General features: G+C 37.8%; 3 protein-coding genes across 6 annotated transcripts in view; 1 reads left to right on the top strand and 2 right to left on the bottom strand.

Annotated features, from left to right (window-relative positions):
• LOC131318029 (sm-like protein LSM5) overlaps positions 1 to 13,456 on the bottom strand; it is a 57,096-nt gene that overhangs the window by 16,729 nt on the left and 26,911 nt on the right. The gene's annotated exons all lie outside the window — the stretch shown is intronic.
• Positions 4,544 to 13,097, top strand: LOC131318025 (uncharacterized). Of its 4 annotated transcripts, none has more exons than XR_009197475.1 (7): positions 4,599 to 4,802; positions 5,136 to 5,223; positions 5,685 to 7,383; positions 9,223 to 9,709; positions 10,270 to 10,436; positions 10,952 to 11,163; positions 12,381 to 13,097. XR_009197475.1 is itself a non-coding variant. In XM_058347806.1 (4 exons), exons 3-4 carry the CDS (start codon positions 5,824 to 5,826, stop codon positions 9,559 to 9,561), a joined length of 1,899 nt encoding a protein of 632 aa, XP_058203789.1. In that variant the 5' UTR covers positions 4,544 to 4,802; positions 5,136 to 5,223; positions 5,685 to 5,823; the 3' UTR covers positions 9,562 to 9,823. The 4 variants fall into 4 exon arrangements, 2 of the variants coding, with proteins under 2 accessions (XP_058203789.1, XP_058203788.1); XR_009197476.1 differs by having other exon boundaries at positions 10,278 to 10,436; XM_058347806.1 differs by lacking the exons at positions 10,270 to 10,436; positions 10,952 to 11,163; positions 12,381 to 13,097 and having other exon boundaries at positions 4,544 to 4,802; positions 9,223 to 9,823.
• Positions 11,379 to 12,564, bottom strand: LOC131318028 (uncharacterized). Its single transcript, XM_058347809.1, has 2 exons — positions 12,155 to 12,564; positions 11,379 to 11,940 (listed from the first exon to the last, which is right to left on the bottom strand). Exons 1-2 carry the CDS (start codon positions 12,562 to 12,564, stop codon positions 11,880 to 11,882), a joined length of 471 nt encoding a protein of 156 aa, XP_058203792.1. The 3' UTR covers positions 11,379 to 11,879.

Consider the following 13,456-nt stretch of genomic DNA (forward strand, 5'->3'; position numbering starts at 1 on the left):
AAATGGAATGTACTTTTAGAGGTAGAATGAATAAAAGATTGATGTTTGCGCTCTATTTTTTGCTGATGGCACTTCACTTTGTTCATGAGTTACTAGTAACTTTACGTTAAAATTGGAGCGCCATTAGTAAAAAGTGAAGCGCGAAAATTAGTTTCCAAATGAAAAATGTATCAACTTTTATTCATTAACTTAACAAAATGAACACTTATTAAAGGGATAGTTCAAAATAAAATACTAGACTCTAAAAAATGGACGGAGTGAGTAGCATAGTGATTAGTGTTTGTTGATTTCAACTAATTAACAGTTGCAATTTCACATTCTTTTTGGTATCAAGTTTATGTTCTAAGAGAAAGTGAAACCCTAATGGAGTTACCAAGTGAAAACAATGAATAATAATGGAAAACATACCAAGTGTAACCTTTTATATATGTTGAGGGGCACCTAGAATTTAAATATATAAGATCTTTGTTCTTGAGAAGTGACATTTGAAATTAAGTCGTTTAACTTGTGGAGATGTCTCTCGCTTTGATGGTGACCGTAAACGTGCACTTGACATGAGCGGTAACATGACTCTACGACTTAGGGAAAAAAAACTGTGTTTCGCATTGATGGTGACCGTAAACGTACACTTGGCATGAGCTGTAACATGATTATACGGCGTAAAAAAAAAAAAAAAAAAAACGGTGTTTAAAACCAGGATCTGGATTTAGTCAAAATATACACTATATAGTTAGAATTCTAATTACATTATTCTGATAATTTCGTACTCCATAAAAAAAACCTGTGCTATCAATGCAGGCTGTCCGGAGGGAGCCTTATGTCAGTCCGAACGGTTGGACACAAAAAAGAGAGGCTGTTCAAAATCCGAAATGCTATTGGTACATACAATCTGTGCACAGATTATGCACAGATTTTGTGGTAGGGCCCACCATGGATCCCACACAAATGATCCGAGCCGTTCATTAAATGTAAAATATTTTTTCAAGGGTTTCTATAAAAAATCAGCTCAATCCAATATCTATAGGTGCTTGATCTAATCATCTAACTTTTCATTACCCGGAAATCTGAATGAAAATTTAGATAATTGGATCGAGTACTTATACGTATTAGATTGAGCTGATTTTTTACGGGGACTCTTGAAAAAATATTTTACATTTAATGAACGGCTCGGATCATTTGTGTGGGACCCGTGGTGGGCCCCACCACAAAATCTGTGCACAATCTGTGCACAGATTGTCTGTACCAGTAGCATGGTTCGTTCAAAATTAAACAGAAAGTCCAAAGGTACAGATTTTACATCTGTACTAGTGTGTACATACTTCTTTTTGGGCCCATTTTAGATTTTAAAAAGATGATCGGATCCACTCATTTTGCTTAAAATACTTTTCTTATGGTCCTTGCAAAATTAAGCTCAATGCAGTATCGGTAAGAGCATTTACAAAACATCAAAACTTTGCTTTAGAATTCAGGTTTGAATTCGGAGACAAAGTTGAATATTTTGTAGATGTCTTAACCGATACCGGATTGAGCTTACTTTTTGTAGGAGCTGTAAACAAATTATTTTAAACAAAATTAGTGATTCCGATAATTTTTTTGAGACACAAAACGGAATCAAAAAGGGATTTGTACATACTTATATCTGTACCAATAGCACGTCTGTTAAACCCTGTTTTGTGCTCTCTTATAAAATGGAAACTTAGGAGATCGATTCTAAAGGTTTTGTTTAGGGGGCTATTCCTTTAATAATTTGGCCTCTCTAAAGAGTTATGGATGCAGTCGGCTCGTTGTAATTTGTTTTATTTATAGTGAATCGTCGCTAATCTTCGCCCATGGAGTATGTCTAAGCTTTTTGTACTCAGGCGAAATTATGTAAATCTTGGTGTTCTTATGCGGTTTGTTTGGCTGTTTCATTCTTTCGTATTACATCATATTAACTCAAACCAAGCTCGAACAGTTTTATCAAAACTACTCAAGATTGATTCACAACTATCTTGAAATTCATTTGGAATCAACTCGCCAAATCATTTTTTTTTTACTGAACAACTACTACAAAAAATTCAATTCTGTTAGTTTATATGTCTAATCCAAGCATTTGCATGTTCTGTGGGCCGGGTCAACGTGGGTACTGCTCGCGGAATAAAGCGTGTCGAAAAAAATTTGAACAAAAAACCAAAAGGTTATTGATTTTGACGCTCCAAAACAAAATCCCGATGGATTTTGGTACTCCACTTTTAGAGCTATATTAGGGAATGATTTTGGCACCCCACTTTTGGAGCGCCGGCTAAAATTTTGGAGTGCTAAAATAAATATCCGAAACCAAAAAGAAAAAACAGGAATATGACAGTACGAGGAAAAAGACAGAAAGGGGACATATTCATTGTGTCGCGGGTAGGAAAATGCAATGAAAAATGAGCCAATCCAATATTTTTGCGGTCTGTCAAAGAGAAAAACTTTTTGCCTCTATATTGTTTAAAATTTTCTTCAGTCGTGTGGGTCGGGTACAATAAGATTATCCAAATCGTTCAATTTCTAGATCTCATTAGAAACATCAATCAAGCTGATTGAAAATTGATTGATATAATTTCGGAAGGCATTTAGCATGAAACTTAATAAGTGGTTTGGATTATTAAAGTGAGCCCGAAAATGCCTACAAATGGGGAAACTATACCATTATAAGAAGTTCTACTTCATTTCTAAAATCGTACTACTTCCTTTAAGAGAGGGTCCTTATATTGACGGTTTACTAGGCTATCACTGAGTTGAAGAAAATAATTGGAGGATTTTAATATATATACTTTTTGATTTACGAAAACACACTTCTATATAATTTTCACACATTTCAGTACATTTTTTAGAATTAATAAAAGCCAAATGAAGTGGGTTTAACATTTTTTAAATGAAAATAATCCTAAAGCAACCAAGGATGCATGTTATTGAGAGGAAATGAAAATAATCCTAAATCAACCAAAGAATTCGATTTTTTGGAAATAATCTCTCTCGAAACTTATTTGGGATGTAACCTATGTATGATCATCTACTGGTTGTAGAAGAAATGCCAAATCGTCTTTGAAGGGGTGGAAAGAACGGCAAGTAGATGTTTATCATGATAAATTTGGAAAACACGATGGATTTATCATATTCGCAAAATGTATCACCATCTTTGTGATGAATTAGTGATGTCTATTCATCATGTTCCGAAAATTTATTTTGTGGTAATTTGTCGAAAATAATCTATGAAAAACGTGGTCGATTTTGATATCGACCATGTTTCGAATTCTGTTTTATTGGTACATAAATAATCTATGAAAAATATGGTCGATTTGAATATCCAGCACGTTCCGAAAATATGTTCATAGTAATTTTGTATAAATATTTCTTGAAAATCATGGATTAATTAAAAATTGATCATATTCGAAAATTTGCAGGGAAGGTAATACATAGTGTGTAATAAATGAGGGAGGACTTATAAAAAGGCTTGAAATTCAAATTATCAATCACATATATGGTATTGAACAATAAAATAGAAACTAACCACAATCGACAGAGATTTCCTAATCTCGTTTTTTTGGGTAAGTGGAAACGTCCATGTGCAAAATTTAAGGTATAAGTAAATATATACACAAATGCATATATTAATAAATTAATAGGGCATAATACGTAAAATGTGCAAATTAAGGATGAACACTTTTAATTATTCAAACCACTAAGGATGGAACTTAAGTAGTGGCTCAAAACAGGATGCCTATTTAATTTGTTCTATAAAAAACTATGGTCTTATTTTTAAATCTAATCTTTATGCTCAACGTGATATACGATAGTGCCCTAATGTACTACTAGAGTGTAATACGTCTTCGTATGCTCAATTAGAATTTTTTCATCGAGATATTCTGTTCAATTTGTAGAATAAGTTGAGAAGATCATTTAAGGAAATATAACTACTCTGTTGTTTTTTTTTATTTTATTTGTCAAAAGTGAGAAGATTGTATTGATAACTCCGAGTGATACTTACAAAACGGAGATCATTACAAAGAACTTGGGTAAAACCAAACTAATCGTCTAACAAATAAAAACTAGTAAATCACAAGGCAATCGATATATTTTATCTTAACCCAGACATGTCCTGATGAAACATCGACACTTTTAAACTGTTTAACATCTAATTAGAAGTCTCAAACGAGAAAAAGTGCAAAGTTAAGAATAAAAGACAATAAATACCCAGACGATCAAATGCAGTCCAACAAAGGATGAACGCACCAATAAACTCTCAAAAACTACTGATCTGTTAATCTACAACGAGTTCTATACTTCCAATAGTACGCTAATGCACTACGAGACCCTTGTTCTTCCTTTTTTTTGGTTTCAAATTATTATCTATCTATATTTCGATTTCTGTAAGTATCCATCTCTCCCTCCAAATTCCTTAAAAATTGTTATTCTATTTCCCAGTTTTTCAAACAAATTATAGGATTGATTTCTTTTATTTTTTATATAGTAGTACCTTCTTTCACAAAAGTCAAAACCCATCTTTTCTTCCTCTGTTTCTATCGAACCCATTAAATGATAAAAAAAAATCTTTACTCCAAAAAAGAGAGAGAAAAAAGAAGAAGAGAAACCCATCTCTCGCTCTCTCAAATCTGACCCTTTGTGCGTTATGGAGCAACTCTCCTTCAGATGACTAGTTTCAACCCTTTGGTGTGTTCCAACGAAAGGGTAAATGGAACCTTTGCTTCTTTCCTCAACTTCAACCTTTACCCCCGCATTAACCACTCCCCAGTATTTCTTCTCCCTCTTTAACCAAAAGGGTAAGAATCTCTCTTTCTTTGAATCTTGACCTTTCCATTTCTTCTTCCACGACTCTACTTTTGTGTTATCCCTCTTCAATCTCTAATATCTGCAGTTTTCTTGTTTTCTTGGATGGTGGGATTTCTTCTTTATGCTTTCTTATGTGTTCCTTGCTTTGATTCTGCTTTTAGTTTTTAATTTGTTAGATTCCCAGCCCCCTCAAATTGTTATAAAAAGTTGAGTTCTTTTTCGTTTCTTTCTTTTTCCTTGTCTCTTTTTTTTCACACCACATGTTTATCCTTTGGTTTGTTTGTCTGATCTGGATTGGATCTATTTGTTCTTTATGATTGCAGAAGAGGTGAGAGGTGGTGGGGTCCACTCACTCAGTTCTTTTTGGCAGTAATCTTTATTCGAAGCAGAAGGAAGAAGAAGAAGAAGAAGGTGGGATTTCTTGACGCTTTTGCATTTCTTTCTTTTGAACCCTTTTTGAGGATTTTCTCTTCTTTTTTTGCTTGTGATTGCTGTAATTGTCGGGCCCGTGTTGTTTTCTTGTGTCTTTTGGGTGTGATTCGAACTGGGTCTGATTCAGTCCTGAGAAAGATTGAGGGAAAGAGGAAGAAGTTGGGATTTCTTGACCCTTTGCTTACTTAACTTTTAGGCCCATTTTTGTAAGATTTCTGTGCTTTTATTTGTGATAGCTGCAGTAGTCTGGTCTGTGTTGTTTTCTTGTGTCATTCAGAAAGGGTCCGATTTAGCTCTGGTAAAGATTGTCTGGGTTTTTTCCAATTTGGTTAAGACTTGTTTTCTAGGTCTGGTCTATATGTTAATTGAGTTGTGATATTGGATGAATCTGGTGCTAGGTTGTGATTTACTCATAATGGTGTTGTTTGAACTTATGGCAGTGGTAAATCCTCATATTTTGTTGATTTGGAAGAACGGTTGCTTGTTTGGACTCCTTTTGCTTGTGGCTTTGGATGATTGAATTGGGTTTTGATTGTTAACACTAATCCGGGCTAGGGCCCCCCAAAGAACTCCTGAGCCATGGCAGGCATTGATGTGTCGAAGTATGCCCACAGTCATGTGCACAGAGCTGTAGCCATGAAGGACTATGCAACTCTCGGAAAGATACTTTCGGGCCTCCCACGGTTTTGTGACCCATCTGAAATTCGCACTGAATCAGATTCACTATCCGAAGAACAAAAGGCTGATGCCGTTTCTGCTGTGATTGACTGTCGCAATGTCCCTAACCGTGACACCCCTCTTCACTTAGCTGTCAAGCTCAGTGACGAGACTGCAACTGAAATGCTTATGATTGCCGGTGCAGACTGGAGCTTGCAAAATGAGCAGGGGTGGAGTCCACTCCAGGAAGCAATATGTAACAGGGAAGAAGTGATAGCACGAATCATAGTCAAGCACTACCAGCCGCTGGCTTGGGCTAAATGGTGTAGAAGGTTGCCGCGGTTGATACAAACCATGAGGAGGATGCGAGATTTCTACATGGAAATAACTTTCCACTTTGAGAGCTCAGTTATCCCTTTCATCTCACGGATTGCACCGTCTGACACGTACAGAATATGGAAAAGAGGTGCCAACTTGAGGGCAGATATGACTTTGTCTGGTTTCGATGGGTTGAGAATCCAGCGATCGGATCAGAGTGTTCTTTTTCTTGGCGATGGGTCCGAGGATGGAAAAGTTCCTCGTGGGTCACTTTGCATGATCACGCACAAAGATAAGGAAGTGATGAATGCTTTAGATGGTGCCGGTGCCACAGCAAGTGAGGCAGAGGTGCAGCAAGAAGTGAAAGCTATGTCCCAAACTAATATAATAAGGCCTGGGATCGATGTGACTGAAGCAGTTCTTTTGCCACAGGTGACATGGAGACGACAAGAGAAAACAGAAATGGTGGGTATTTGGAAGGCTAAAGTGTATGATATGCACAATGTGGTTGTCAGCATAAAGTCCAGGAGGGTTCCAGGTGCTATGACGGACGAAGAGTTGTTTTCAGCTTGTAATGACAATGAAACTGAAAGTGAAGGCCTTGATGATCTTCTGACGGATGAGGAAAGAAGGCAACTTGAAGTTGCACTCAAGTTGGATTCTTCGGATTTAAGCAATGAGAATGATTTAAGCAATGAGAATGGTGAGATTAGGCATGGAAAGAAGGGATGGTTTGGCGGGTGGAGAAAACAGGATAATACTGAGGATAAAGGGAAGAAGAGGACTGTCGCACCAAGAGGTTCACTCTCTGTAGAAGAGAAGGTTAGTAGTGATCTGCTTGGTGATTCTCCATCACAAGGTCAGAACAATCCGGGACGACACTCAGTGGAGATTGATGTGAGGGGCGATGAGAACCCTAGAGGAAAGCACACCAAAATATCATCATCCGTGAATTCTGAGAGTGGAACTCGCCGGAAGGATGGAAGCCGTGAAAATGAATACAAGAAAGGGTTAAGGCCTGTCCTCTGGCTTTCTCCGGATTTTCCATTGCGCTCTGAAGAACTCCTTCCGCTGCTAGACATTCTGGCTAACAAAGTTAAAGCCATTCGTCGCTTGCGAGAACTGCTTACTACAAAACTTCCTTTGGGCACCTTTCCGGTCAAGGTATGTTGCATAAGTGTGGTCATTCTAGTACACCCCTTTTCGATGCCTGATATGTTAATATTCTTGTCTGAATTTATGTGCTTTGAGACGATGTATCCTTTTCAATAGCTAAATCTTTGTGCTGCTTTCCGTCCTTCCCGTAGAAGATGTTGTTATGGATGTTGCTTTTTCTAGATCTTTTACTGGGACTATGGTGCTCTTTTTAGGAACTGTAGCGGTGCGATCCAGTTATAACTCTACTGAATGCACCAAGATAGTGTCAGCATAGTTTGCTGGTTTTTATGCATCACTTTTAATATGTATTTGCCTATTAGGGTTTTTCTCTGGAAGTGAAAACCTTCTGAGAAATGCTGCCAGTTTTTGTACTCCCTATTTAATTGAAGTTGGATCTTACTTCATTTCATTTGGACTGCCTAAGCTGCAGACACATAAATTAATTTAAAAGATGGAAACCTGACCATCCTTTGGTAGTGCAATACAGAAAGTTTCCTTTATAGGAGGTACAAATTGGAGAAATGGAAGGGTTTGAGGCTTTGAGCGACTATTTCTAGTTTCACTTACATTCAGACATACTTGCACAACTGCCTTCCACCCTAAAGAGACTATCAGCCTACTTCAACAGAAGAGCATGGATTCCTTTTTTTCCCCCGGTGTGAGCCTAATCTTAGAACCTCTAGGCCAGTCAAGTAAATCGGTTCATGTTGTCACCATAAGGGTATTTGTCAAGGAAACAGTTGTCATAGTACCTATGAGAAACCATAGCTTCAAGTGCCCCAAGGTAGTATGTGTGTGTGAAAAAAAATATTCAAAATCCTTCTAGAGAAAGAGACTTGGAGATATAAGAACTACAACAGAAGAAGAATTATATATGACATTCTGTATCCCTTAACGTATTCCTCCCCACAGTAAGGTTAGATGTCTGCAAAACATATTCATTACAGCATGAATACATGGTTACATTGTGCGGACTCAACACCTAAGAATAGGGGAGATTCCCTTGACTATCACCCAGTATCAAGTATTGAGCCATCGTTGCGATCCAGGAAACCCTCCATGCTGTAGAAGTATGGTTCTTAATGATGCTTGGTTTCTGCCTTCTCTTCAAGTGTTAAACCTTAACTACTCCTTAGCTGCTTAGCAAGTGGGGGCCAGTTTTCTTTGCCAATATTTTTTACTATTACAGGGAACGGCAACTACGTTATGCACCTTATCAACTACTACTAGCACCGCTTATACTGCCTGTCAGTTTATAGGGCCTTCTAATCCTAACCATCAGTTTTTTTACAATTAACTACTCTGTTCACACTTCACAGGGCTTCTCAGTTTTAAGAAAATTTGTTCCCAATTCTGTATCCCAACCCCTACACCTTTTCATAGAGCCCCCCATTTCAAAATAGTTGGCGGTCTCTGTGTGCCAATGAGTTTACCTTTGAAACTACTGATTTAGTTGCTGGATTGAAGCATGGCTAGTTTAATCCACTTTGTACGGTTGAGTTGTAGGAGACATGGAATCAGCTTTGGATACAAAGAAGTTAGATACATTGACCTGATGGTGGTATTTTTGTTGTAACAAAGCGGCCAGAGACTCGGAAAGACCTTGGAAACCTGCTCAACTGACCGATTTATTTATTATTTTTTTGTTGCAAATTCTCTGCTTTTTGGCTTTACAATATCTTCAAATGCTTCACAGCAGACTTTTGAATGTGGTTCATATACCTGAAGTGTTTTTTTTTCCCTTTTTCCTTTCCATCTTTCTTTCTGGAGCAGCTTCTAGTGGGCTGTCAGTGCTTTGTAACTTTATTTGTATCCTTTCTTACGCAACTCTAAATTTTGTTCCAGGTTGCTATCCCCGTGGTTCCCACCATCAGAGTGTTGGTTACATTTACAAAATTTGAAGAGTTACAACCAGTGGATGAATTCTCAACCCCCCCTTCGAGTCCAACGGGCCGAGAAAGCCCAGCAATCATGCAGTCATCGAGTTCCTCATGGTTTCAGTGGATAAAAGCTCCTTACCAAAGACCAAGTTCTTCCACTGGTGGTTCGAGCAATAGGATAGAAAATATTCAAGATCCGTTTGCAATTCCTCCAGATTACACATGGGTTACAGCTGAAGCAAAGAAAAAGAAGATGCAGGAGAAAAGGAAATCAAAGGGAAAGAAGTCAGAATCAGTAGTTTGAGATGAGATTGATATCCATTACTTGGTAGCAGATGAATACTAAGTGAGGACACTGGCTTCGTCAATATCATAGTTCGCATGTGAAAGAACAGAGAAATAGGGGCCACACTTGTACGTAGAAGATGATCCGTTCGTAGAGTTACAATCTGGTAAACCATAAGGGGTATAAAAAGTTGAAATTTTGATTCTTGCATATGCTTGTAACCAATATGGAACAATTGTTTGATGCTGGAGATGCTTATACCATTTACGTCGTTTGATTTTGTTCCTGGCACATATTCTTCTGGCCTCTGACCGGTTTTGTTTACTGCTGAGGGATTTGGTCATTTGTTTCCCTTTTCTTTCTCCTGATCTCCTGACAAATGTGATTATTAGTGTTTGCTTTGCATGCATCCAATGAAGCATTATCCTCTTCCCTTGAAATGGATTTGCAGTTTGTCAATTCGCAAGTGGAAAATATGATATTGCTCTGATGGTAGTGGACTCCATAAAACAACTTTCAGGAACTTAAAGTTTAATGAATTATGAATTTGAAGATGTAGAGTAGTCGAAAAGTTTGCAACGTCCTTTTGAATTAGTGGGTTTGAATTGGCTGCTCTTGCAAAGCCTGCATAGTAGAAGAAGCTTTAAGTTGTTTCTTTTCCTTCACAGCTTTCATATTTTGCGCTAACTGGCCATTGAATAACTCATGTCATTTGATTGCATTTAGTGTTTCAGCTGATGCCCATTCTTTGTCATATGTGCCTTCAAAGACCCATTCTCTTGCTCATGTTGAAACTTTGAAGAGCAAAAGAGCGTGTTTGCTGTAAATATGGCGTCCGGAAAACTACTTGGACATGCTTTTTGGTTCGTATTGTGGTGCCTCCTCTCTAGTCGGTAAGTTTTCCTGGTTCTCTCCTCTGATATAATTTAAATATTGGCCTTTTTTGCTTTCTCTGAATAGAAGGCTATGCTTGTTAGATTGTTATCAGGTTGACCTGCCCTTCTTATGTTGCCTGTTAATGAAAGAAATAGGAATACTGTAATGGTTTTATCGGCACTTTTACGGTTGATTCTTTTCTGGAATGCTCCAATATGGTGATTATTGCGATCTCTTTCTTGTTTTACTTCTATCGGATAACCTCCTTCAGTTATTTAATGACCTTAAGCTTTCGCGTTTGTATAACCATCCCACTATACCAGAATACTTGGTCAGCGTAGAATGTTTTCAATCTTCAACTAATTGACCTTTTCATTAATTCAACTTGGCATGTTATCTCAATCGAAATTGTACTTTTGATATAGATTTTTGGGGTTAATCAAAAGGAAAGTACATTTAGATCATTGGAGTCAATTTCATTTGCCAGGCACATCATTACACTTTTTCCACTTATGAATTTCTCCCACTGCAGTGGAGTACAGAATTTGAGCTCTATTGATATTTGCTGAAGAGAATAGCATCTGAATATATAGAATACTGCTGAACAGAACTTTGAAGTATACCATCTGCAAAGTAAGAATGAATCCACTTCATGAGCGCAGAGGATACTGAAGCAAAAATGGTGACAAGAACGATGAAATAATTCCATCCATAGCTGCAATGAATGCATTTAAACTCCATGCGGTAATAAAAATTGTTTGATTTAGATTTTTGAAGAACTTAGATATGGATATTTGTCTTGTAAAATGGATGATCATCACTGTGGAAGATAGGGAGAGATGCAATTTTTAAATCTGGGAAAAGCAACTCTCCTTTTTCAGAACCAATTAGACGAGTACAAGTATTTTGATTAAACTTGATCTCCTCTGGCTCTGTGATTATGCCTTTTTGTTGGGTGGGGTTAGGAGTCTGTTTGGTAAATCAACTAGGTTGGAGAACATATCATGGAGGTGGGACTTAACCCATGCGCATGTTTTTCACTGAATGATTTGAGTCTTCATTTTATTTGCACCCTTCACTTTTTATACATGCTATCATTATGCAAACATCTTACTTTAAACTTTAAAGTATCACATTTATAGTTTTTGATGTACAGCTTGCATCTTTCAATGTGTCTTAAACAATACATCTTTGAATATTCTTCCTAGTGCCCTCGTCCAAGCAAATATATTCTCAATGGAGGAAAAGGATTTATGTAGCCGACCCAAGTGATTGGGGACTCAAGGCTCGGTTTGGTTTAGATGCTGTTGTGCATTTTAAGTCAAACATACTGGTACACATTGCAATAGAACACCAAAAATAAACCCGATTATTTTGATCTAACATGTTTGCTGCAACAAGTCTATAAAGATACCCATCTGAAATTGAAGTATGTACATAAAGCAAAAGGCATACCTCTTTCATTGAATTGCACAAACACAAGAATTTTGTACTCCCTCGAGCTCACTGCTCTCCGACACACTATAAAATGGATGGAAGAGTGACAACACAGTAAGTCACGAGTCAAAGCATAGTGAAAACTTCAACATCAAGAAATAATTGTAGTCTTTAATTGTTTCCGAACTTGTTAAGCTCATGAACACACCCTCGAAACTGTTTTAAGTACTAGGGCTTTTCTTATATCTAACATTAACTTTAGACAACCAAACTAGAGGGGGTAGAATGATGACTTTACCTGGGCTCGAACAATTGAACATTAGCAATATCTTTCCCATGAGCATCAGGCCAATTTACTTTCCTTGTGTCTACCCTTTCCTGATCTACCTCCACTGTAGTAAATTTCTTCAGATTACTCTTGAGAGGAATTGGATCAATGTGAGTCCCATTAGTCCTCCTATTACCTTGGCTTTGCAGCCTATCATTGCATAAGTCTTGTCTGACCCCATCTTTATTCGCCGCAGAAAATCGCTTCTTGTTGTTACTGCTGTTGTTGCTGCTACTTCTGTGGTGAACTTGATCATCGTTACAGTCAGAACACCGAGATGGTACATAGCAAGAGCACACTAAGGAGGTGCACCTGTTCTGCGCCGACGCCGCCAGGAGTGCAGACAACAAGCTTAAACAACCCGTCTTGAGGGAGAGCATGCAGATCTCCCCAGTCGCCGCACTTGCCTGGCTCCCAAGTCGGTAGGGACTTCTCTGTTCACGCTTAGAGATGTAAAACGCTGGTTGCTCCTTCCTATCCTACCTTTTCCTGCTCTCTTGCCGTCCCTCTTCTTGATACCAGGACCAGCTCCAAGGATACTGTGTTTATTGGGATGCCTGTCTTTCAAACTATCTGGACAGGAGAGTTTTGTTTTTGATGGAATGTGGGCGATTTCTACGGATGATTACAGTTTTGCTTTGAAAATAAGATAATGGTCTGTGGTGGGTTTTTTTTTTGAGGCTGGGAAAAGAAGTTTAATGGATACAGAAACAGGTTTGCTCATGCTCGTGCCTCTCCCCACTAAGAGTTGTTTTCTTTTGCTTTTGCCTTGGGTACTCATTGGTGTGACGTATTTAGTGCTCTTTTTAACTTTTTGGAATGTTTGTGAAATTACTTACACTGTTTGTCAGCTCTTGCATCATTGAGATGATCACATGTTCTTTTCTTTCTCAATGTTATTTTGCTTTTCTCATGTTTTGGCCTGGGCCCTGGAATAAGAGGAGTTATAGACGCCCTTACACTAGTTCTTTTTTCTCCTGACGAACCCTCACATTAGTTGATATGTACCTTTTTGAGAGAGAGAGAGAGAGAGAGAGAGAGAGAGAGAGAGAGAGAGAGAGCATCATAATTACGTAGTATAGATTGCTTGTTTGCCACTCTGGTTCTGGGCGTGGTACTTTTGCACCATATTTGAAATGGTTAAAGAAATGACATGGAATTTGTTTGGTCATCTAGGACAGATTGATAAAAAAAACAATTTAGAAGGGAGTCACATTCCAGCTCCATTCATGAAAAACGAAAAGGGGAGTATTGAATTTGTAGTAATCCAAT

The sequence above is a fragment of the Rhododendron vialii genome, chromosome 2a (genome assembly GCF_030253575.1).
Source record: "Rhododendron vialii isolate Sample 1 chromosome 2a, ASM3025357v1".
NCBI classification, from domain to species: Eukaryota; Viridiplantae; Streptophyta; class Magnoliopsida; order Ericales; family Ericaceae; genus Rhododendron; species Rhododendron vialii.

Coding starts and splice junctions, on each gene's coding strand:
- LOC131318025 (XM_058347806.1), top strand. CDS start 5,824: ATGGCAGGCATTGATGTGTCGAAGTATGCCCACAGTCATGTGCACAGA. Junction 7,384..9,222: donor TGGGCACCTTTCCGGTCAAG/GTATGTTGCATA, acceptor ATTTTGTTCCAG/GTTGCTATCCCCGTGGTTCC.
- LOC131318028 (XM_058347809.1), bottom strand. CDS start 12,564: ATGCTCTCCCTCAAGACGGGTTGTTTAAGCTTGTTGTCTGCACTCCTG. Junction 11,941..12,154: donor GTTCAATTGTTCGAGCCCAG/GTAAAGTCATCA, acceptor TCCATTTTATAG/TGTGTCGGAGAGCAGTGAGC.